The following is a 25,659-nucleotide window of genomic DNA, read 5'->3' as shown; positions in this document are numbered from 1 at the left end:
TGGTACTCTAGAAACATTTCTTATTTTTATCAATGCTGAAAACAACTGCTCAATATTGCTGTGGAAATGTACATTTTTTGGGGGGGAATTCTTTGATGCATAGAAAGTTCAAAAGAACAACACTTATTAGAAATAAAAAATTTTGTAATGTAAAAAAAAAATAATTTAGTCTTTGCTGAATAAAAGTATGAATTTCTTAAAAAATCAAATGTGTCGTCGTAAGTTGAAAAAGTCATACTGACCCCAAAATGTTCAATAAGCTTCAATAATATCAGTGTCTAATGCCATTTGCACATTTCAGCTCTCATTTGTACCACCAACTGCTATTTTACCCAGAAATTTGGACCAAAAAAATCAATAATTATGGTGGAAAAACAAGATAAAATTTGCCTTTAAAGTATGTGATGAAGGTAATTAAGCAAATGCGTTGTGAAAAAATTGTATACTACAGTCACAGACATTCCCCTCCAACAGGATTAGATTTCTACACCCGAATTGGCTGAAAAATCATTTTCATTCGCCATGTACTTTTTACAGAAGTTTTGTGAGAAAAACAGAGATTGTTCAGTTCAAATGGGATTACAATCACTAGTAAGTTAATATTTATGAAACAAATTTACCCAACCTCATTAGGGAACAACTACGTCTGTCTGAATAGGGCTTTTGTTATAATGACCATTCAGGTGATACATACAAAATACATGCAAAATGTGACCGCATCTAGTCTTTGTTTTACATCAATTATTTTGGGTCTGGAAAACAAATGAGTATTACATTGTTGACAACTAATGTGTACAAAAGGAGTGATGGATTCAAGAAAAAATGAGCATGGGATCTTTTGTTTATAAAAATATTGTTCGTCTAGTACAAATTAAGAGTGAAGTTCTCTTTGTCGACACATGATTAACCTTGTAACTAGAGTGATGACATCAGGGTGTACCAGGAACTGGAGCATGTCATTGGTTGATATGTGCAAACCAGCACCTCCTCCTGAGGTTCCTGGACTTCCCGCTTCCTGATGTGCATGCGGACCCGATCTTTGATGAAGTTCATTGTCACTTCTTGGTTCGTCTTCATCTCGGGATGTACTTTGGCACCGTGACAGCTCATTGTACCAGTAACAAGATGTGTCCTTTGGGCAGGTGTATGTGGGTTTGTGAGCCAAATTAACAGGAATGAGATGAGGTCCGAAGGGAACCGCTAAGGAGAGAGACGTTGGAGTCTTTAACAGTCCGCTGGAGTCACGTTTTCCCAGCTCTGCTCTGGGTTGGTCTGTAAGTGAGACCCTGCCTTCAGTATCATCTCTCCTCTTGTCCATACAAGCCTTTACTGCTAGGTTCAAATACTGCATGTTTTCATCATGTGAAGAAACTCCATCCTAAGAAACAACAATCAAGATGACACACTACTGTACAGTTAAGCAGTTTCACACAAACATTTAAAAAAAAATTTGGCATTCCAATCCCATTTCAACATGTTTCTCATACAAATAATCTCATCATACGGCTTCAGAAGACCTGAAATGCACAAATTGTATCACCGTTTGCAGAGATACTTCAAAATGTCTCCTTTTTGTCATGAAACAGCACATGAGTTTAAAATTGCATGGTGTTCAGTAAATATGACATCTTCATTCATTACATAAATATTCCCATATGCGATTCATGTAAAACAAAACTAATAATAGATAACAAGCAAATTATTTATTAGGAAACATGGCACTGACCTGAGTCACACTGCACAACATATTGTCCTAAAATATTATTATTCAGTATAAAATCAAATGCGTGTATATACTAGACTAAAGATAATGTCATGTATCTGTCATCACTTACAGTATTATAGATTCACTTTTTGTGAGTTCAGACCTATATGGAATATGTATACTTTAAAAAAACGGATTTGTCATTACGCATAAACAAAAACCTGGTGAGTAAAACTATTAATTTATAATTTAAAATATATTTTATTATAGTTTAAAATGCAAGTTATTTTGTAATAGCAAAGCTGAATTTTCAGCAGGCATTACTCCAGTCTTCAGTGTCACATGATCCTTCAGAAATCATTCTAATATGCTGATATGCTGCTCAAGAAACATTTCCTAGTGCTTAAAATGTTTGTGGAAACATACATTTTTTTCAGGATTCTTTCAGGAATAAAAAATGAACAGCATTTATTTAAAATAGAAATCTTTTGTATCTGTGTCTGTATGTGCTGGAGTGAGTACCTCAGTAGGATTGAGCCAGCGGTCGTTGTTGTCTAAACTGGGGGCACTTTTTAGGGCACACACAATAGTCTTAGTGAGAGCTTCTCCTACTCTGGCCTCATCATCCATGTCCTACGGCACAACGAGAATGCAGCCTGCTGATTTCAGCATCTCATTTTGATGAAAAAAATCAATGATATTTTATAAGAAATAATCCAGCAGAGGTATAGAGTGTCTTACCATCTCAATCCAGGAGTTCACACTGACAGTCACTGGATCCACTGACTCCACATAGTGCCACCAATGTCTGGGGACAAACAGAACCTGATGAAAGATAACAGCACAGCAGTCAGTCAAAACTCTGAAGATATTAACAGCACGTCAAAAAATGACCTGCTGTGCGTACTTATATTAAGTGAATGTACAGTAGGAGTGCACTATAGTGACCGCTATTGAAAATTAATTTTCGGTTTATCAGTGAAAAGTTAAATTATTGACTTGAATTTCAGATGCTCTTAGTACTTTGTTCCTCTTTTGTTTTGACAGCAGCACTCAATCTGCATGAACTACAAAAACTGTAAAACCTGATGATTATGTTCCGCACGCAGAATGATCCAAAGATGTGCATATTGTAATAGTATGTACCACCAGGTGGCAGCTGTGCTCTGTATAACATCCCATCATTTGGGTCATAAAAAAACCCCCAATATCCTAGCAATATTTATGAGACTAGATGAGGTCAATCAATTTTCACATACAGTGGTTTTTAATCCAAGCAAAGTCTCTATAATAATAACAAAGGAGTAAACAAACGTAGCCAAATGTCAGAAACAGATCCATGGAAAAGACAAAGTGAGCACTCAGTGAATGTATTATTTTTAGTGAGGGTTTATTATTTAGAAAGTATTTATTAGTAATTTGAATATCCGAGTTTTCATTTTTGTTCAAAGTTTTAGTAATTGTGTTATGTGCTTGTCATTTGTTTTATATTTATAATATTTTAAATAATTGTTAACATTTATTTAGCTTTTAAATTTTAGTTTTTTTTTAGCTTTAGTCATTTTATTTTATAATTCATTTGACTTTATTTCAGCTTTATGTCAATTAACAAAAACAATTATATGTAGTTTTAATTTTAGATAATAACAAAACTGGTTTCCTAAGACTGTAAAACAAGAATACAATTGAATACAAGTATGAGTCTTTCAGAATATAGAAAACGGTAAATATGCTCGAGGCACTGAATGTAAATCACATCCTGAAAGATTCAAAACGGCTTTTTCCACACATGCACCAGATGGTTAAAACCATTTTTTCCAGAACTCAAGGTACATTGCAAATACAAAAGTTCTTCTGGTGATTTTTTCCCCCTGTATTTGCAGTGGGAGGCAGTGGAGCAGTGTTAGCTCTCTCAGAGAATGGAAGTTTGTGTCTCTCGTCTTCATTAGTATGCTGTGAAAAGTGTGAGTGCTCCCGGAGAGTACGCTCGCTGTGTTGGACCGCCGCTAATTGCCTTTCCACCGTCTCGCCTCTCAAAGAGCTTGATCAGAGAGGTTTCACACACGCTGCTGGAATCTGAAGGAGGGGGATGTGCTACAAAACACACACAGCTTTATTCTGCTGCTGTGTGATTCATCTACGAGCCGCTAAAATTCACACATAGGAGACCGATTGTTGTGATACAGGATCCAAACAGACACTCAGGGAATGTTATATTGAATGTCTTGGAAACATACCATCAATGACTTCACTCTACAGTAATTTATGGACCAATCTTGACTGATTTTGCATTTGTTATGATTCAAACAAGCCCTTCTTTATTTGCAAACAACTTGTGATTACACATTTGAAATGAGCTTTGTGGACAATTGTGACAAATTAAATTAGATAATTTTAATTTAATAATTTAATAATAATAGATATAATTTACTTTTTTTTTTAAATAATTACAATTATGATAATTATCATAATAATTTATTAATAAAATAGAAAATTGTTCATTACAAAATGGATAGTTCGGGTTCTTGATTCTGATCAACGCCCCTTAGCTGTTATAAATTCACTGTAAACCACGGCTTCTTGGAGCTTATTGCTTTATTTTATTATGGGTGATTTGAAGGTAATAGTAAAGGAAACTTCTTTAATACTGTTTAAAAAAGCATCCTAGGATATAAAAATACTTCCCATTTGTGTTATTTAATACTATTCTAAAATGGGGCAAAATTAGCCAGTGAACAGATTGCCATGGAGGCAAAATTTTAAAGTGGGCGCTCAGTGAATGTAGTACTTTATTCAAAAGAGAAAATTACAGAGAGATTTTCTAAATCAGATGCATGAATGATTAAATCACCAAAGATACATAAAAAATAAAAATTTCATATGACTGTACAAAAATAATATAATTGAGAGTTGTATACACAGTGTTGTGCAATAACTGTAAATATTCTAGAAGTGCTTAGAGCACCATTTTCGTTGTCATGTTGGATTTATATTGTTATAAAATTATAAATAAACTGTAATTTTAAGTAATCCCACTGTTATTTTAGTATTTTTATATACTATTATGGTATACATATTTTTACATTTAGTTTTCATTTTAATTTTAGTTTTAGAAATTTTGTTTTGTGTTTTTTTAAGATGTCATCCCAGGATGCACCAGATACACCAAATTAGTAGGTGTGTCCAAAACTTTTGACAGGAAGTGTATTAGAAAATGTCATATTGGCCTACCTGACCAGGCTGCAGAGTGACGGTGTGGGCTTGAGCTCTTCTGAATGCTGGGAACTTCTTCAGGTCTGGCTGGACGACGCTGACCTGGCTGAACACGCTGGACTCCTCGTATGGTATACGTGTTGGGTAGAGACAGTGTGTGTCATCGGGAGGAAAGAGATGCCATCGTTTTCTGCAAAAAGAATGACTTTATTGAAATACCATTGAGATTTTGTGCCCAAATAAATATATCAGTCACAAATATGTCATTATGTTATAGAAACTTTTATCAGTGCTAAAGTTTTTCGGTGGCTTGTAAAAAGCGTGAAACAAACAACTGCCAGAACGTCGGTTTCTAGATGAATTAGCTTTAATTGAATTAGTAAAGAAAAATGTAGCGTGAAACATTTTTAGCATGCAGGTTATGTATTTACTTAAGGTGCCAACCAAGCAACTGCCATTGAGATGAATGGGAATACTTATAGATTTCTCAAAGTATCATGGACCTGCTCGCAGGAGATATTATACAATAACATGATTTCTGTGGCAGGCTATCTTGATACGAGGAGCCCCAATAAGCAATTACAGAGAAAAGACAAGCTCCAGAGAGAGATAAGATGGAGGAGAAGGTTCTTCATTGTCAGGTTCTGCTTCTCTCAATGGAGCAAATAACATATCTCAATAGCTGTACACATCACTGCACTTTCCGTTTCCCATTCGCTCTTTTGAACGCAGAGGATAAATAGCTTTCTTTCAACAGCTCAGGATTGGATCAGGAACCCTAACATAAGACGAGATAGAGCTCTTGTCAATATTTGAAGGAATCACATGGTGTTGCTCTAAACCATCTTCACAGAATAAGCCAAATTGGCAGTTTTGCCTGGGGCTTATCTTGTTCAGGGGTCTATTGATAGCCGGTCATCAAAAACTAGTTTCATCAAGTCAAGAGTTCATACTGGCGCACAGAAATACAATAAAATAGCAGTGTTATGGGTTCTCGTTTATTAAATGGTGACATTGATTTTCAGGGGCATTTATGAGGGCATATTGTTTCTAACATATGTCAAATACTTCAATTGAATTTACTACTACCTACTACATGACAGATTTCACTGAAACAGACGTCTTGAGAAATCACACCTGTCTCTGTGACATGTCTAGGGTCTGTAAATAGAAAAAAAAGCCTAAATCTAACATTCTCTCACTGTCTTTTACACAACATGGATTGGTGAGATGTCTTAACTAAAATAAACTAAAACTAAAAACCATTAAAAACTGCTTTTGTTAATTAAAAAAGCTGCAATAATTTTTGTTTTTAATGTTTTACATGAAAACCTTAGAAATGTTATCTGTTTAAGTTAAAGTAATAAAATTACTAAAACAAAAAAGTAAATAAAAATAAACTAAGCTAAATAGAAATATAAAAAATGAATAAAATGACAAAAGCACATAGCAAAAAGACTAAAGCTTTAACTAAAAATAAAATGAAAACTGAAAACATAAAATAAAAACCAATTGAAAGTATGGATAAATGCAATAACAAAATATAAATTTTACATGAAAACCTTTAAAATAAATCTATCTTGCCTGTTAAAGCTGAAGTCATTTAAGTAAAGTACTAAGTAATAAAATTACTGAAACTAAATAGAAATATAAAAAAATAAATGAAAACTAAATAGAAATATAAAAAAACGTAATAAACATGGCAAAAGCACATAAACTAATAAACCTAAACTAAAAGTAAACTGAAAACATTATATATAAAAATAAAAGCTAATTCAAAATATTAATAAATACAATAGAAATACATACATGGTACTAAAATAACACTGAAATGGAATAATATTAGCAAACTGAATAATTGAAAACGAAATAACTGCCAATACCTCTGGCCTGTTTGTCACTTTTGGTGGAGTTTTTCAAAACTTGTGTAAACCTTGTCTAAACCTGGTTCTTACCTGCCTTGGATCTGGAAGACAAGATTGCAACCATAAGAGTCAAGGTGACAAGGAGTGTTAGCACCCTGTGTACCAATCCAAAGTGTGCTGTCTCGTCCATCTCGGCCAGAAAAGCCAAAGTCGGACCACACCACATCCTGCAGTTATAATGTTGGTGGTTACAAAGAACAGAAAACAATTTGATCGCCTACTGATGTCAATTCTTTTCAATATAACAAACAAGAACCACTCAGAGATGCTGCCCTTGAAGGTAGATAATGAAACTATTACCATGTCCAGGGGTCTGTAAATGAGATGGTATGTAATCAAGCCCTCAGCAATGTTCAAACTACCCTATTCATCATTTAAGAGAGGCCCTTGTCTGCTCTCGATGCCCTGGCTGGCAGGGAGAATATTGGCACCTCATAAGCATTTATTATGATTTACAAAAACTGAAAGCTAGAAATGAATATTAGGTTATTGTTCCCTTAGTTGGGAAAAACAAAACAAAATAAATTGGCACAAAATATCATTAAATGTCCACAGAATGACAATGATGTGCCATAGGATATGTTTTACTGAAATAATAAAACAGCAATAATTGATTAATTGCTCTTCCTATCTGTTATTCCTAGTGCTGTGATAAATTTTCATGAGATGTTGTAACAACTGTAGGCTAATAAACAGTTTCAGAGCGCTCATAAAATAAAGGTAAGCATCCTCGGGAGACAAGGCAATACATACTAATGAATATTCGACTGTGTTTATTGATCAAAGCTGATGTCATTGACGTGCCCCGTGTGCTGTAGAGCGCCACTTCATGAAAAATTGGTCGCTGTCAAGCATAACTGGCATGCGGAAAAAGGCAAATGGGTTAATGTGGTGCTTGATGAGGTCTGAGAGTATGATTGATTGTGGGAGAAAATGAAAAGAGTAGTGTCTTGTCCATTTATTTTTATTTTAGCAGTCATAAAGTGACTGAGTGAGTGAAGTGAAGTGACATGTGGCCAAGTATGGTGACCCATACTCGGAATTAGTGCATTTATGCATTTATCCCATCCAAACACCACACACACAGCAGTGAACACACACATATACATATATATATATATATATATATAAAAATACAACATATTGCTTAATAATAATAAATATTTGAAAAATAAAAATATGAAATATTTCTTTAAAGTAATGGAAGGGAATTGGCACGGATTACCTGAAACATGGCAGGTTTATCCTGAAAAAGCTGGGCAATGTACTTGTAATCAGCATAAGCCCAGAATTCTTTGCAGTGATAGTCAGAAAATGGCCCAACAAGTGCTTCATCTTCACTGGCAGTCCAGGACAGAAACTCTTTAATGGTTGCTTCAATGTAGAAACACTCTGTTTCAAAAAGAGGAGCTGGTGCAAACAAAGCGAAACAAAAGCAAAAGGTAATTAATGAATAGATTATTCCAAGAGGGTTTATTCTAAATGGACACTGGAAAAATCTTTGAATACTTTAAAATGAACTGTATTTTGTAAGAGGTTACTTAAATATAGAAATGGTTTATTTTTCATATATACTAAATCACCATATTTACGTTTTTATCTATTACTGAAAAATGTTGTTTAATATTTAGAAGTACAGTTTTCACTGCTTGACATTTCATACTCACTTCCCATATTTACATTTCACTTCAGTAAAAACTCTAACAGTTATGAAGGACTGGTTTGCCATAACTATTTGCCAGAAGTGCCAAGGAACCTGAAGTGGCAAAGCCTCCACTGGTAGCAAAGGTTTCTGCAAGGCTAACTATTACCGCTTCACACTTCTGGCAATTATTCGCATCACACTGTTTCATTTGCTGTAAATGTGTCACAAATTAACTTCAAAATAAAGTTTCCTTCAAAGGAAACTTACACATTGTGATAGAGGGCATCTAATAACAGAAATTACTATGTTTTCTGTTGACACTCTTAGGGGAAAAGTTACTCAAAGCATTCTAAAAAACAATATTCTGCCATTCAGCACACTACCTTCAGAAAGTATTCACACCCCCACAGAACATGTTTAACATTTTGTTTCTGTTACACTTCCAAATTTGACCACGCTTACTTTATTCCTGTCAGTAACACCATAACACATAACTTACCTGTCAGTTCAATTTAAAAACGAATGTCCTGATTATGTTTAAAAATGATGTCCTGGGCAAATGGAGTTCTTCTACTCTGATGATCTTGTTAATACCTATGAGAGGCTGTGTGATGTTTGTGGCTTACCCATATCCTCAGTCCTTTTCCCAATACGGAATCGAAGCCTCTCTGTAAGGCCAGTTGACAGATGCTCCACAGTCCAATGCAATGCTGGCCAGTCTGTGGTCATGTTCAGGAACACAGCAGGTTTCTGTAGAAACTGGACAATCCTCCTGGCCTCTTCTGGGGTAAAGGGTTTTGAAGCCATTCTAACGTTACATAAAAATAATGAGATAAGGATGATTAAGATGAGTGGATTTTGTCTTGTACAACACACATATTATCTTTCAGATAAACTGTAGGATTTTCATTTTAAAGCACTCAGATAAACACATCACGATCACTCAAGTGAATCACAGTCAAAACCATATCTAGGTCAAATCAGCTACTACGTGACAACTATCAATAGAACTGACAACTTCATATTAAAATGTAAAAACACATAGTCTGTGCATGTGCTGCCTCTGCATAAACATAATATTGTAATTTACAGCAAATATTTAAATTTTTGAATCTACACACATGTAAGCACACCTAAAATCCATTTTCCAGCTAGTAAACAAAACTCACGTGAGACTTGCCGCTGTTTTTTCTCTCTCAACACACGGGAAACGAAACGGCGGCCATGTTGGCTCAACAGAAGTGCTGAAGTCTCCTTTAAGTTAATGGCATAGTTGATCCAACATGGAGAACAAAGATTTTCGGTTTCATACGTTACGTCAATTCCGTCTAGACGCAGCGCATGCGCATTAAAGTTTGGAGCGTAGCTGAGCGTGTCATCGGTTGTTTTTGTTTCGATGGGCAGCTGGCAATTGAACGACTGCCCTAGTTTTTAATGTGGCATGTTATAGACGTTGCCGGATAGCATAAAGGCATTTTAAAACGTGATCCCACGTCTTTTCAATGGGTGCCGTGGAAAGCACCGAAGGAGAAAGGGAGCCTTTGCTGGTTCCATCTCAGCCGGCGACAAACACACAGCCTGTGTTGAGCAGGGTGTACGGGAGAAGATGGTTTGTTCTCACCATGTTTTCATTGTTGGGTTTTATGCAAGGACTTGTGTGGAACACCTGGGGCCCGATCCAGATCTCAGCCAAGCATGTGTTTGAGTTCTCATCGACAGATATCGCGGTGCTGGTGATGTGGGGTCCAGTGGGTTACCTGCCCTGGCTGTTGTTTATGTGGTTGATGGATAAGAAAGGTGAGTTGTTTTGATTTTAGTTTTGTCATGGCAACCATATCTGTAAATACAAACAAATGATAATAGATACATCTGGCAATATTTGGACAGATTTGTTGATTGTGTAATATCACTAATTACACATACTAGCCAGAGCCAGTTTGATCATTTCAATGTGTCATGTATGCACAGATTCATTTTATTAACAAAATTTAGCTCTGCGTTGTTAGTCAGTTGTTCATATTTCATATCATATCTCTTTTATACATTGTTCACTACAACAGAGGGCTTTCAAACCACACATCCACTTCCAAACTATCATTTGTATTTACCATTGACCCTTAATCATAATTTTATACAACAGTCCTATTTATATATCATTGTGTTTTTTATAACAACACATTTCATACAAAAGTGTTCATGTACCAAGTACCTTTTTGAATATCTGAATATCTACTACAGACTTACATTCGTGTGGCCAGATGTGAAATTCTCTCAAAGTACATAATTTTGGAAAAACTAGAAAATTTGGGAATAATTATGTTTTATACAGTGCTTTATGTCAGTTAGATGAACCCCAAACTGCACAGAAAGACTCCTTATGTCAGGTGAAATAAAAAAGGAATCATAAAAAGGTAGCTCATCACATGTCAGACCACAAAACCAGTTCCCTAACATCATATGACACACGTCTTTATGTAAGCCTGGCGTCAGAGGATGCCATTTTTGTATTCATACTTGTCATAACAATTTAATGAGTTTCTAAGTTGAGGAACGTGAGACCTTGAATGTAAATGTAAAATGGACATAAAAAAAATATCTAATTGTAAAATGGAAATGAATTATGTCCTTTTATTATCTCCTGGCCGGAGAGACAGAACTTTCAACTTGTGCAACATATACTGTCACTTAGCTGATTTCAGTACTGAGTACTTCATATATCTTATATTGTTTATTTTAAAGAAACCATCAGATTTATAGAATCTCAATTCATAAAGTTCACATGAGAATTTGGCTGCACTGTTTGCCAGTAGTGATATAAGAGATATATTGTACCTACATTTCTATTATTTGTATTTAAATTATGGATTCTGGAACCATCTAAAGGACCACAAAGTATCTGTGTAATAAATACATTGCTGGAGCTCACCCAAAACTATAGGTTCTAGTGATGCATGAATATTTAACTGAAACTGAAAATTTTCATCAACACCTCCAAAAATAAAGTTGGGTAATTGAACTTGGTATGCTGTTCAGGGTGGTGTCATGTTCACACTGTAGTAATGTAAAGCCATCTCTCGATATTCAGCTAAACAAATTTTACACATTGCTACTCTACCATCCCTTACGGTGGGGTTAGTCCATGCTGATGATATGTTGTTTTAACTTACCACGCTGTGTGCACAGAGTCGGCGCTGACACAGCCGAAACGCTTCACTGGAGAAGCACTAAAAGCTTCACTGTTTCGGTCTATGTTTTTGGCTATTAATGACTTTGATTTCAGTCTTTTCCTAACAAAAAGCTATTGTATGTCTTCAGATTAAATATAGACAACTTTTTGAGTGTTTAGCCTATTACATGGTCAATATGAATTGTTCTAATATGGTAAAATAACAGCATTTCAGTTATGGAGGAGATGAGGGTGAGAGAGAATTGTGATTGTTAAGTGAACTGTCCCTAGATAAGATTATCTTGTGAGGAATCTGTTTTGAGCCTCGAAAATGACATTTTCACTCACATGGTTTGTATTTAGAAAAGAGCATTTGGTCAAACAGGACAGAATGCTTTTGATTTTAACATTTTCCCACTACTTTTCACGTTATTTTGCCTGAAAATAAGGCATTTTCAGCTATCTCTAAGACTTGATAATGTCAAACAAATGTCTTCAGTTTCCACATTTTAACTCCTTTTTCTATTAGCTTATACAGCTAGTCGACACTCCAGTTCTGTTTATTAACACATTAGTGCACTTTATTTGATATATTTGCTAAGAAAGGGTATGCTCTTATGTAAATGTTTAAGCAAAAACTTGCAACCACGTTTGTTGCTCTTTATCTTGAATGGGAGCATTTCACCTTCCCTTTTGTTCTCAACACGAAAGCGATTGCCACAGGCTGTGAAAACCACTGGCCAGAGTTTCTATATTAAACTCAAAAATGTTTCCAAAGTTCAAGTTTCTGCTCCTATGCATGAATCCAGAAAAAATGCTCATGGAGTTTCATTATGGCTTTTGGACTCAAACATTTGTTTTGTCACAAATAAATCAAATTTAATTCTTTTTGATGGTTACAAAAAATGAACCATTCCCATCTGATTTTCTAATCCTAATATCTTCGTGATAGTCGTGCATAATTTGCTGGTATCTTGGGGATAGATCTACATCAACAACTAATCTCACCAGTTAATCAAAGCTTAAAAGATATCACATCTCTCTGATATATCTTCTTTCCTTCTTCTCTGTCTTGTGCCAAAGGTTTGCGAGCTTCTCTGCTGCTGTCAGCGTTCTTCATGGTGCTGGGCGCAGCATTACGAAGTGTTCCTCTCAAAGACCTGTACTACAGACGCTGGTAAGACTCTGTTGCACAATGTTATGCATCATTTATTCTACAAAAACTCCACTTAGCCAAACTAGCTTTCGATGCTGGTTCCTTTTCACTTGCATAATTATGCAATTCCTCAATTTCCCAATGTGATAATTCACGAGAAGATCAGAGATTGTTCTCCAAATGTCTCATGTTGCCCAACATTGTAAGTGCATTTATTACATGATGCCACACTTTACTGACGAGATGCGCATGACAATCGCATGCGATTAATTGCACAGCCCTAGTATAAAATGTTGCTTTGAAGTGAAAGTGTATAGGCATATTAAAAATATAAAATAACGATGAAATGGCAGACATTTTTCTAGTAACGTATGCAGGATTTCTCCAGTCGTTTCTGCTTCCAACCAATCAACAACCGATGGATAGATCCTAGGATATAAGTCACAATACAGAAAATTAACTTCTGTTGCTTTGTGACGTTAATGGTACTTTAGAAAAAAATCTGCTCTAGTACTTTATGCTGTGCAGACATTGTTGTCATCAGTCTTTTCCTGATACATGTTCTTTAGGTTGGTGGCAGATTTATTTGGTCATTTAAATATTTAATACTGTTTGAGGCCTAAATTTGCACATCCAAAGAAATATTGTTGACAGTCTGCGTTTGATGACTTGAATGGCAAATATTTTATTGTTTGGTTATGGCTTCCGTGACCTAGCTCTATTTGTGTGATTAGATGTAGTTTTTGGCTGCTATCTAGAGAGCAGGTTGGACAGTATATTCATAATACAATTTTATGATAAATGACGTCGAACACTTATTTTCAGAATATTTATGGTGACTTAAAATCCACTGCAACATATGATAAGAGAAAGTGTGTTATTCATTGGCAAAGTTGCATGGTACTGTTGCAAGTTAAAGATGTGACCTTTTCATTTGCTTAAATACACTTTAACAGGACGACTGCGTTCTGTTTGCTTTAGATTAGGATTCTTTTCCCTGTAAAATTGAATGTTCCTGTCCTCTTCTGTACTTTGTGTCCTCTTTCCATTTTCTCTCGCTCTTTCTTATCTCTTTAAGCTTTCTCATTCACATGTGGTTAACATCAGCACATAAAGAAATAACTAAAGCAAATTTCTCATTGCAGTTGTTAGAAAAGGAAACAAACCTTTTCTATTATTACTTTTTTGACAAAGAGTTAACTACGCCACCGATGGACATTTAAACAAGGTTATCTAAATGACGTTAGAAGCATGTAGCTTTGTTAGTGAAGTCAGTTGACAATACAAAACTAAAATAGGACATCTGTGAGCATAAATCATATTTTATTATTAAGGCATGAAGAAAATTGTTGGTTTGTTGAATTTGGAGAACGTAGGTCTGGTTGTGAACTGCTGAGAGTACCATATAATGCATGCAGATTGGCATACTTATCTGTATCTGTTTGATGTTATTTCCATCTGTATTAAAACATTATTGTATAAACGTGTGTAGTTAGAAAGGCCAGTTCCATACAAGTACATGACCACCAGACACCATTACCACATTTTTATAGCTTTTTTTTCACACATAAAACATTTTTCGAACAGTGCATTCATTTTACTGTTTTTCCTCTTTGTTTTAGTTTTTTTTTAATATACTTATTAGTTACTTGAATGAAATAAGGCTACATAGCTTAGTTTCACAGCTCCCACAATCCTAGAACTCACAGTGGCACATTGACCTTCTCAGTTATATAATCTAAAATTGTGCATTTGCTTGATATATAACAGGAAAAGCTTTTTAGGACTGTTGAGAGACAGAAGAGGTTATGTTGATTGTTTTATATATTTATGTATTACACCACAAGCACATTTAAACACAAAGATACATTGCAAGCAGCTATTGCCTGCAGTGACTGTTAATGTAATGGCTGATTTCAACACGGGGGCACTTAATGTGTCGAGTCTATTGATTCATATAAAGTGACTCAACTCTATGTTGTGTGTTTGATATTTTAGAAGCCCGGTACAGCTTATGATGTATTGTTTAAGTACATTTACACCACCAGCAGACATTATTCAGTGGACTGTCTTCTCTATAGATCTCTCAGCTTTATTGAAATTAGCAGGTGCTAGAAAGTACATTAGTTACTGGTGGATTGCTTAGGACTTATTCACAGACCCCATGACTCACACAGAGTTTAGCACTGCCTGTGTCATGAGATACATGTGTTGCAACTATAAAACTCAGGTTTATGGAGAGCTACTGAAAGCCTTAAGCTTAGATCACAGAGGAAGTAGGAGACCATACATGTGATGCATCATGACCTGGTGACTTCAGCTGTGAATTGAACTACCACAAGGTGTCAGCACTTGCATTAATAAAGTGTAAAAAGATGTTCATTGAAAAGGTAATGACCAACCATCTTGCATATCAAGTGATCCAGCATGTGACTGATGGTGATGGTTGATATGCCACACTAGAAAGAGTCATTCTGATCTGAATATGCTGTTTTGTTTAAGAGTTCACAGTGTAAGGCTGAATTGGACTACATCAGACATCAGTTAGCTCAGTTTAGAAGATGGCTTATCCTGGAAGTGTTTTTGATAAAAAATAAAAGTTTAAATTGTTAACTAAAAAATGAAGACTTGGAATATAAAAAATAATACATGTCCAATAGACTTGTTTTATGATGGGTTTTTTTGGGGGGCCGGGGGCAGACTTTGTAATCACTATATGAATGGTGGTTGTATGCAAAAGAACAGTGTACTGTGAGGAAAAAAACAGCATATGTGTTCGGAGCAATGTAAAGAATAGTAAATAATGACATAATTTCAATTTTTGGGTGAACTGTTTCTGTTATGACCCCTATTCTTTTTTTTTTTTCTCCTTCAGATTTTCAGTTACTTTTATTAACCTAAATCTTTATTTAGAAGCTTTGGTTTGGTGTCAGAATGACTGAGATTCAGTCATGACAGAATGCAGCAGCAATAAAAATCAATTTTTTACAATGTCTTTTGATTACAAATGCCAATGTTTAGTCTCAAATCAACAGCGATTGTGGTCACAGCAGATTGTGCCGTTGTGCATTTGTCAATTTTTTGATTGTTTTGTTGGCAGTAAGGAGTCATTTGGTTAAAACCACCATGTTTCTTGCAAGCCAAACTGAACAGAAGTTTCAGGCATTCTTTTGATAGAATACTATTACTTTTTTCCTCTGTAACTTAACATAAGGACACATATATATAATGTCTCCATTGGCTGTGATTTTAAGACTGGCACTGTGTTTTAGATTCTCCCAGGTCTTTCTTTTATTCTGGCTTTGACGTTTAGTTTGAATATTTTGCAGTACCATTATTGTTTTGGTCAGTATAAAGCAGTCCATTTATAAAATATGTTACTCGGGTTATAAAATTTGCATTCAAATCCTGTTAGCCCAGCAGTTTCATTAGAAAGCAGAGAATCCTCCCTGACATTGTCCGTGCCGGATCAGAATCATCTAAGCCTAAATTACCACTCCTCCACTGCCCTCACATTTCTCCATGCGTGAGACTCATTTCTCCCTTTTCATCTCTTACTTTGATTCAAATTCGAGGTTTAGCGGATTGTCACCTGAAGAAAGATCATACGACAGTGATTCTCCACAAATTTTGCTTCAGGAGATCAAGGAGTGATCCAACATAATACTAATATGAATAGTAAATAATAGTGCAAGTTACATTTTTTGTGTGAACTGTTTCTGTAATCAGCCCTATTCATGGATTTCTTAGATTTTTCTTACTTTTATTAACGGAAATCTTTACTTAGAAGCTTGGTGTGGTGTCAGAAGGGCTGAGATTCAAACATGTCAGAAAGTAGCAGCAATGAAATCCATTTTTTGCAAAGCCGTTTGGCTACAAAGGCCAATGGTAGTTCTCAAATCAACAGCGATTGTGGTCGCAGCAGATTGTACCATTGTGCCTTTGTCAATTTTTTTTGATTGTTGTCTTGGTGGTGAGGAGTGACATATGTTCCTTGCAAGCCAAACTGAACAGAAGTCAGGCAGTCTTTTGACTGAATACTGTTACTTCAACATGGGTTGAATAGGAAAGCTGAATTTCTGCTTTCTGTTCCCAGTAAATTTATCTATATATATATTTTTTTTTAATGATTATTTTCATGCTCATTGATTGCAGCCAGTAATTCACAGCAGAAAAGTGTTTTGCTTGATACAATTTTGGTCATTTTGTTTTGCTGGCATCTGAATAATTTGAGTAGCTTCTTCCAAGTGACAGATCTGTTTGTACCAAAATAATGTAGTGTTTGATTGGATACATCAAAAATAAAAAAATGTGCAAAATTATTTCTCCTCTACAGGCTGAAGCTTAGTTATGTTGCTATCCTAACTATGCATGGTTATATGATTAGTTGCAATATATGGTAACACTTTAATATAGTGAGCAGTTCTCACTATTAACTAGTTGCTTATTAACATGCCTATTATTAACATATTAGTGCTTATAAAGCACATATTCTGCATGACCATATTCAACATCCCTAATCCTACCCAATACCTAAACTTAACAACTACCTTACTAACTATTAATAAACAGCAAATTAGGAGTTTATTGAGGCAAAAGTCATAGTTAATGGTTTGTTAATAGTGAGAATTTGACTTTAAAGTAAAGTGTGACGACTTATATTATTTACACTTTGCAGTATTTTCAGGTTAGACCTACCAGTTAACAGTCACTGATATAGAAAGTCCAACATTTGCAAGTTTTTACACAAACTTAATATTATAAAACCGATAGTTTAATAAGTCCTGGATGGTGATTGGTCTATATAGTGTTACAGCTGTACCAAAATACATAATGTAGTTAGTAGTTGTAATGCAAAACACCCAATTGCTGGATTTATTATTTTACAGGACCCATAAAGGCCAAATATTAACCTTCGTTTACATGTCAAGGTCTGAATCATCTAGTGGAAAGATGGCACATAATGAATTTGCCTAATAAAACATTTGTACATAATTTTTATGTAGTAGCTGTTTGAAATAATCTATGACTCTCTCAAGGGGCTGTGCTTTATTTTCCATATAGTCATGGCTGTAAGGGTTAAAGGCACTCTGCTGAGCATTGTATTTGATTATAATCACAATATAGTACAGCCTCTTACACTTTATTGCTCAATTAAAATAGGCTAACAGAATCAATTCAGACTGGAATTCATTGGCCTTGATATAGTAGGCAATATCTGTAGTCATTCTTTGTACCAGAATTGCCAATTTTGCATTGTTTCCAACCATAATTGACAAACGTGAAGTCATAATGATCAGCTCAAGGTGTAGGATTTAGAATCATCTACGATCCAATTATGAGCTACGTGAGGGGTATCACAATGATTGCAATCACTGCAAATGCAGACTGCTGCTTCTTATTTGGGGGGGAAAAAATCCCACAGTGCATTCTAGCCCATTTCATTAGAAGCAAAATCACACAGGCTTTAGCATGAATATAGTGTCACAGGGGCTGATGTCCAGTCATGAAACATGCAGTAGGAATGCATAAACACCTTTCAGCAGAATCAGATGTCAACATGCTGGAACAAAAGAGAAAGGAATAGTCGAGAGAGCTTTCACACTGTATTAGATTGGGAATTGAGGAGAGCATTGCATGATCGATGACTGAACCAAAGTCTTTTGCAAACTGTAAGGTTCAAGAATCTATAAAAGGCTGTTTAAATGTTGTGTATGGTGTGTACTGACCAAACCAAATGCACTTGCGAGCTGGTTTTAAATCTAGGGCAAGTATACTATCAATCCTCCACTCAGTACATCTCCAGAGGTTTTTTACCGTCCCTCAGACACTCTTTGACAAGCCACAGTAAAGAACTTCACATTTTCATGAACGCAGGAATAGACCTTAAAACATTTTGTTCAGTTTGTGACAATTGCTAGGAAGAAACTAGAAAAAGCTTGACACAAAAAGCCTCTTGATCTTTATGACAGTGATTACCATGAAGGAAAAAAGACCATTTCGGGCTGGTTTGTTGTGCGTCTGGGCTGTAGAAAATGGAAAAATGTTTCAGTCACTCTCTATCTTCACCAATGCTGAAGATCTATTCTGGGGACAAGCACTGCAGCGTTTATTCAGGCAGTTAGGCTATCACAAGTCTCCCTGCTGGGATAAAGCTCTTTTGTTTCCCCTGATATCAAACGTCACCTCTGATAGATATGTAGGAGAGCATCGATTGGAGTTTAGAAATCAACAAAAAGGTGATTGCATTTAGACCATTTCTTTATATTAATTGTTAATTATTACATGTTTGTCTCAGACATTTGTCTGGCTTGCGTGTGTATATGAATACAAATATCACTGATACTTGAGTGGCCTTTTTGACCACCCAAAACACCCTAGCAGCGGCATAGCAACATGATAAAAACTTTATCTGCCGCATTACAATGCCCTGGAAAGCCAGCATTGTGCAACATAGCATTGTGATGGTGGTTTTTACAGGAAAAAGCTCACTCATATTTTATTTATTTACTTTAAAATGTAATATATATATATATATCCCGTTTTTTCAAATCTACAGGATGATTCATGGAGGTCAACTTCTGAATGGTTTAGCTGGTCCTACCATTATGAGTGCCGGTCCTCTGCTCTCTACTACTTGGTTTGCTCCTGATCAGAGAGCTACAGCCACCGCTATTGCATCACTTATCGGCTACCTGGGGTCAGCCTGTGCCTTTCTGATTGGTCCGTTGGCTGTCCCTGCACCTAATGGCACTGTGGGAAGCACCGTTTACTGGAACCAAAACCACATAGGAGACAGGATACAGTTTGTTCTTTACGCAGGTACGGTATTGTCTGCTGGCAATACAGCAACAGCATTCATTCTGAATCAATATTATATTATTTTAAGCATTTGCCATACAGAAAAGCAATCACAAGAAAGCCATCCATGGTGGCTCTCCAAATACCACAATCAAACGTCTTAACGTGGTTTGCGTTTACCTCGCTATAAAGATTGCCTCACATTGTTCTGCTTAACTGATTCAGAAAATTAAAACCATTTTGAGAGAGAGAGAAAGAAATCTTGCCAATAATAGATTGTTGCTCTGCCTCTGTTTAAGTTGAAAGATGTTGCCGTTACTTTAGTACACAGGAAAGACATCGATTTGTTAGTAGTTTAGAGGTCATTGTGACACTTACTGCAACATTGGGCATCAAGATGCAGCCACATGCACCGGATTTTGACACGCTCCTTGAAGACGATAAACTTGAAGAGATGCAGTGATCTGTCCAGTCTAATAAAACCTTAGAGAAGGGCCAAGTCTTTAGAGTATATACTGTGTGACAGTAAAATCTGTCAAATGGCAGATATTTTGCTGTACTATTTGCTGAACCAGATTTTAAACCATACTGAAGGAGTTCCCATGTATGTTCCTACTGATGCCACTGCACTGAGACCTATTCATCTTTTTATTTCCAAAAATAAGCATTACCACATGATTAATTCATATAAAAATCATTTTAATTGAATTTCCAGCAATTACACAACCATTTCAAGGTTTGGGGTCGGTAAGATTAAAAAAATTTTTTTTTTTTTTTTTTTTTTTTTTTTAAGAAATATCTTAATGTATGCTTACTAAGGCTGCATTTCTTTGATAAAACACAGTAAAAACAATAATATTCTAAAATATTATTGCATATTTATATATTAAATATTTTAAAATGTAATTTATTCCTGTAATGTCAAAACTGAATTTTCAGGAGACATTACTTCAGTCTTCAGTGTCGCATGATCCTTCAGAAATTAATTTAATGTGCTGATTTGGTGCTCAAGAAACATTTCTTATTAACAATATTAATTATTAAAACAGTTGTGCTGCTCAGTGTTTTTGTGGAAACTGATAAGTTTTTTCAGGATTCTTTAATGAATATAAAGTTCAAAAGAACAGCATTTATTTGAAATAGAAATCCTTTGTAACATTATAAATGTCTTTACTCAAAATGTCGCTTTTGTTCAAATGTATGTGTCCTTGCTAAAAGTATAAAGTTTTCATTAAATCTTACTGACCCCAAACCTTTGAGCAGTAATGTATATCTTGATATCTACTATTAGTGCGATATAAAATTGTTCATTTGTGATATAAGATTTTTTATCATATCGCCCACCTGTACCCAAGCCTGCTTTATAAGTCTGTATTTTATGACAGAAAAGGCAGATTTATAGAAGCGATGTTGTAAAAGTTAACTAGCTGAATAAAAATGGCATCTGTCCAATGAAGCGGCACTTATTTTATCATGTGGACAGCGCCCAGGAGGGACGCAAAATTTAGGAACTCAACCTGAAGACTGTGCTGGCAGTGTCAGTGCATCCGGTTTTGAGATACTGTGTGCCAACAGGTTTTTTTGTGCTTGGCCACAGCAATGCTCAATTATGTACTTGGTAGCACTGTCACAAATTCCAGCACTGGATGAGCACATTTGAAAGCAGGAGCTTTTTCTGGACCAGGGTTAATGAGCTGATCAGTTGTTTCATTGTGCATTTCCTCCCCCTACAGGATTGTAATAAACCTGCTAGACTCATGGTTAACTCTAGATTAATGTGAGCCATCTAATGACCGTTAATGATGTTGGTTTGGATACCACTCTCTCTTGCTCTCTCTCATTAATTTGAATTTAGTATCTGAAAATTGCAGTGAAATGCCAGGCGTGTGAAGCTCTTTTTCTAATTAACAGAGATAGATTAAGTCCGAATCCGTAAAATCTTTGTGAGATTTGATGTTGACACCAAGGCTGCATGATAAATGTTGTGTATTTTTGTGAACTTGCAGAGGTTGGGATGATTGCAGCACTTTTCGTGGCTGTGCTGTTCTACTTCCCCTCCAGGCCGCCCATCCCTCCCAGCGTGGCAGCAGCTAGCCAACGTCTCAGCTACAGGAGCAGCATCTGCAGACTGCTGAGGTATAACCACAGTCCTCCCTTACCAGACTGCTCTAACTGGTTTGAACAGAGAATAAAAGAACGGAGGTTAGGAAGTAGGAATAGTTCATTTGAAAATTAAATTTCTCTTTCAATGTAAATAAAAGAAAAACCGAGATATCTAACATTTATTTTCCATACAACAAAAATTGGTGGTGATCGCAGTTGTCAAGCCGCAAAAAGGATGGAAGAACCAACATAAGTTGTTCATTTGGCTTAAGTTCTGTATTTGAAAGGAAAATTATCTCATCTACTAACCATCATGTCATCCCAGATGTATATGACTTGTAGAAGACAAACTGATTTTTAGGAAAATAATCAGTCTGATATAATGTGAGTGGATGGGTCCCTCAAAGTTGACACTTCAAAAACTATACAAAACAAACACAAAAGTAATCCATATAACCCCAGTTGATGAATGAATGTCTACTGAAGTGAAACGATACAAACCATCACTTCCAGCCAACTGTCAGCACACACTGCACATCTGTACATTGTGAAAAAAGCTTTAGTAAGGGTTCAAATGTGCTACTTTTTAAAAGTTTGGGACCAGTAGGATTTTTTAAATGTTTTTGAAAGAAGTCTCTTTTGTTGAATTTTTCTCTTTTGTGGAATGAATAGATGATAACAAAAATCTCCTGTCCCTGTAAAAACCACATGCAAGGATTTCAAACCTTGAAAAAACCTGAGCACAATACTGATTCTAGTTAAATATATAATGTGAATATCTTGTGTTCTTCATTGGCATTCACAAGAGATTTTGCATTGGGTACATTGGACACAACAATGGACATCTGTTATTTTAGGCCTTTTGTAACTTCCACATACTGTCGCCCTGATCTCAGCACGGTCTCTGAAGTTTTATCATTGCTTTTACAAAAGAGAATCTTAATGAACAGGGTCTTGTCATTTCGCCACTCACCATATGCCGCAGTTGTCATTTAATACACATCAAAGACAAGATCCTCTCCCTGCAGATTAATTACCAAGCCTTATTATGGCACATGCTGACCATCCTTAATAAATAGAACATCTTGATCTGTGCATTTAGTAACCCACTGAAGTCCATGAAGGCCAGTGTGACCACAGCGGCACATTTTTACAGCTAGTCAGAACTCTCTTGATGTAGTCGCACCCGCAACGCTTGGGGTAGTTGTGATATTCACAGATCAGAGGAAGCCAGCCCTGCTTTGAATGCGCTCTCACATCAACACTAGAGGAATTGGCTGAAATCTGTGAACTGGAAAAGACTGTTGAGCTTCCACTGTTGTAGAGAGTCTGCAGTTCGACCCCCTCCGAGGAACGCCAGAACTTTCCCACTCACAGAAGAGCTGAAAGCAAAAAGAAGAACAAACATGAATGGACGAAGTCACCCCATTGAGACTGTAATGCTGTCTGTAGTCCCACAGATAGGCAGAGTTCCAGTAGCCGTCTCACATTTGTATCTGAATGGAGGAGTGGATTGGTAGAGCTTTGTAAAACAGCTAGTCTACAGGGACAGTTAATTGGATACGGACTGGGGTCGTGTGATCATGATTGTGTTTCACCTCCAGCCTCTGAACTCAAGTCCTTGGCTCACCTGAGTTGGTGAAACTTCAAAGTTTTTTTTGAGCCTGACTTGTTTGTTGCAGAGAGCATCATTTCATTGTTCCTTTATGGGAACCATTATCCTGCGTTTGATTACTGCACTAACAGTGATGATAGAATAGTATTAGTATTGATGGACTCTGTGTTAAAAATGACCATTGCTTGCAAAATCTTCATTTTGAGGTATTAGATCCCAACAAGGCCTGCCAAGGATAAATGGCACTTAGCTGATGATCCTTCTGGCTTGATGGCTCCCCCAAATTTGTCAAAAGAAAGGAAAAAAGGCTTTCTCATATCCCATAATCTAAATAAGCTCTTGGTGGGGAACAAAAAGTGCATAGACATCGATCTCCCCCAGCTGTGAGGTTAATGAAACGGGTACAATTGGGAGAAAGGGTCCTCCGTCAACACCTTTTTTTGTGATTACCCTCTTCAAGGCCACTGTACAATTCACTGAAACCATGCTTGGCTTTCACACTTTCCTGTTAATAGACTGGATGTAGATGGTAGCAGTTCCTTCACACCCAGTGGTTCATACCTGGAGGTAATTATGGGTAGTGTGACACGGAAGTCGAAATTTCTACAAGTAACTAGGGGTGCATTAATTTGATATCCGATTCATTTGTAACTTATAACTTATAATTAGCATTTTTGCCTGGCCACCTGGTCACATTATTATAACTGCTTTTCTCTGAGAAAATTGCATTTTAAAGCAGCTTTCATTCTTAGAATCTCAACAGAGCCAGAATCAACTGTTTTTGTGTGAAGTTTCCAAATCCAAAGCATCCAAAACAGTATTAAAACATTGAAGCAATTCCTGAATTTGAAATGAATTCACAAACAAGATCCAGAATTGCAATTTGCATTTGCAATTTTGAAAGGAAGTATAATTTAAACCGAATTGAACTGCACAGAATGTACTTTCTACCTCCTACAGGTCCAATTCAAATTCCAGTTCAGCCTCCTTTTGGGTGTTGCAAATTCAATTCAAATTTCATTAATTTTAAAGGAACCAATTCCTTAAATCTAAATTTTTGGAAACCTGGCAAAGTCTAATCTGTGCAGTTGCATCATCATGTCTTTACGGGAACCAATGTGCAGTGTTAGATTACTGCAGTAAAAGTGATGATAGAATAGTATTAGTATTGATGGATTTGGTGCTAAAAATTGCCGTATCTTGCAAAATCTTGGGGCATTAGATTCCATCACAGCCGGCAAAGGACAAATGGCACTTAGCTGATGATACTTCTGGCTTGATGGCTCCAAAAAATCTGGGGCTGGAGGAGGGTGGTACAATCAAACAACTTCTTTCTTTCAATCAAATCAAGTGTGAGAAACTCAGATGCCAAGAACCAAACTGCAACAAGTAAATTCCATACAGCACACCGCTTCAAAAGATAAACAAAGCGTCTTTGGAGAGCCCTCGTGATTGGTTTCAGATGCTTTGTTGTTTTTTTGGGGAACGTTTCCTCTTGGGTAAGTTGGGGAGACACTGTTTGGGACACTTGTGGGAAAATAGGTAGAGAAGTGAGTGAGAAGGGTGGGTGATTGTAATTGGGTTGGGATTGATTGGAGGCCTGCCAGAAGCCACACATAAAGACTGATTCCACGAAGGGATTCTCGACCTGTTTCAGTCTTGACTACAGCAATCCTGTGACTGGATAGATGCTCATAAAAATGCTAATACATGAAGAAAAAACATCCCTCATAGCAAGGGATTTTTGTATCAGGGCAGGATTACCACAAAATTGACAGTACACTAAACCATGCACTGTGCTTGTATTAATGGTTGTATCTGCATAGCAACTTTGTTGTTGCTTAGCTTCAAGAAGGATTTGTTGGCAAATAATGCTTGTTAGAGAGTCTCGTAGATAATGTTATTATAGAGTAAAAGTATTTCAGCTGTGCCCTACAGATATATGATTTATTAAAACATGCAGATACTGATATTATGCATAACTTTGCCCAGTGGGTCAGTTAGATTTAATTAGATGTTCAAAACAATTCCTGCTTGGCTAAACTCTTGATATCAAGGTCTATATTACCTGAAGAAAGCTGTCTGTTAGCTTTGCATATTCTCAAAGGCAATTTTTCATTTGCTGCAGGACCTCAATAATTAAAAATAACCCCTAATAATTTTTTCATCATAGTTTTTTTTAATTTAGTCAATATTTTATCATGTCATATTCATTCATTTAGTCCGTTTTACTCTTACTAAAATGGCAAATGGATTAGAATGTAAATTTCAAGTTCACTGGTGCATTTGTGTCATTTTGTTGTAATGCTAATAAAGTTGTAATATTACAT

The 25,659-nt window shown here is 36.0% G+C and overlaps 2 protein-coding genes across 4 annotated transcripts in view; one reads left to right on the top strand and one right to left on the bottom strand.

Annotated features, from left to right (window-relative positions):
- Nucleotides 1-211: 211 nt before the first annotated feature.
- On the bottom strand, nt 212-9,743 carry LOC107722869 (HSPB1-associated protein 1 homolog). 3 transcript variants are annotated; one of them, XM_016531364.1, is made up of 8 exons: nt 9,658-9,743; nt 9,115-9,296; nt 8,069-8,253; nt 6,874-7,010; nt 4,937-5,108; nt 2,447-2,530; nt 2,228-2,338; nt 212-1,378 (listed from the first exon to the last, which is right to left on the bottom strand). In XM_016531364.1, the coding sequence occupies exons 2-8, from the start codon at nt 9,293-9,295 to the stop codon at nt 872-874; spliced, it is 1,377 nt and encodes a 458-aa protein (XP_016386850.1). In that variant the 5' UTR covers nt 9,296; nt 9,658-9,743; the 3' UTR covers nt 212-871. The 3 variants fall into 3 exon arrangements, with proteins under 3 accessions (XP_016386850.1, XP_016386849.1, XP_016386848.1); XM_016531363.1 differs by lacking the exon at nt 9,658-9,743 and adding an exon at nt 9,622-9,643; XM_016531362.1 differs by lacking the exon at nt 9,658-9,743 and adding an exon at nt 9,610-9,634.
- A 92-nt stretch (nt 9,744-9,835) lies between these two features.
- slc49a4 (solute carrier family 49 member 4) overlaps nt 9,836-25,659 on the top strand; it is a 40,533-nt gene continuing 24,709 nt past the window's right edge. Inside the window, exons 1-4 of the mRNA XM_016531365.1 lie at nt 9,836-10,285; nt 12,738-12,831; nt 19,370-19,632; nt 21,618-21,747. Coding sequence (XP_016386851.1) covers nt 9,991-10,285; nt 12,738-12,831; nt 19,370-19,632; nt 21,618-21,747 — 782 coding nt within the window. The 5' untranslated portion in view covers nt 9,836-9,990. The remainder of the gene's footprint in view (nt 10,286-12,737; nt 12,832-19,369; nt 19,633-21,617; nt 21,748-25,659) is intronic.

This window comes from Sinocyclocheilus rhinocerous, unplaced genomic scaffold (genome assembly GCF_001515625.1).
Source record: "Sinocyclocheilus rhinocerous isolate Xijiao unplaced genomic scaffold, SAMN03320098_v1.1 scaffold2529, whole genome shotgun sequence".
NCBI lineage: Eukaryota > Metazoa > Chordata > Actinopteri > Cypriniformes > Cyprinidae > Sinocyclocheilus > Sinocyclocheilus rhinocerous.
Note: the sequence above shows the minus strand (reverse complement) of the source record. Positions and strands in the feature narration are given on the sequence as shown.

What these genes read in the sequence shown, in the direction of transcription:
- LOC107722869 (XM_016531362.1), bottom strand. Translation starts at nt 9,632, where the DNA reads ATGGATTTTAGGTGTGCTTACAT. An exon ending in GATTTTAGGTGTGCTTACAT is followed by an intron (nt 9,297 to 9,609) that starts GTGTGTAGATTC and finishes ATGTAACGTTAG; the next exon opens with AATGGCTTCAAAACCCTTTA. An exon ending in GCTGGCTCAATCCTACTGAG is followed by an intron (nt 1,379 to 2,227) that starts GTACTCACTCCA and finishes GTTGTTTCTTAG; the next exon opens with GATGGAGTTTCTTCACATGA.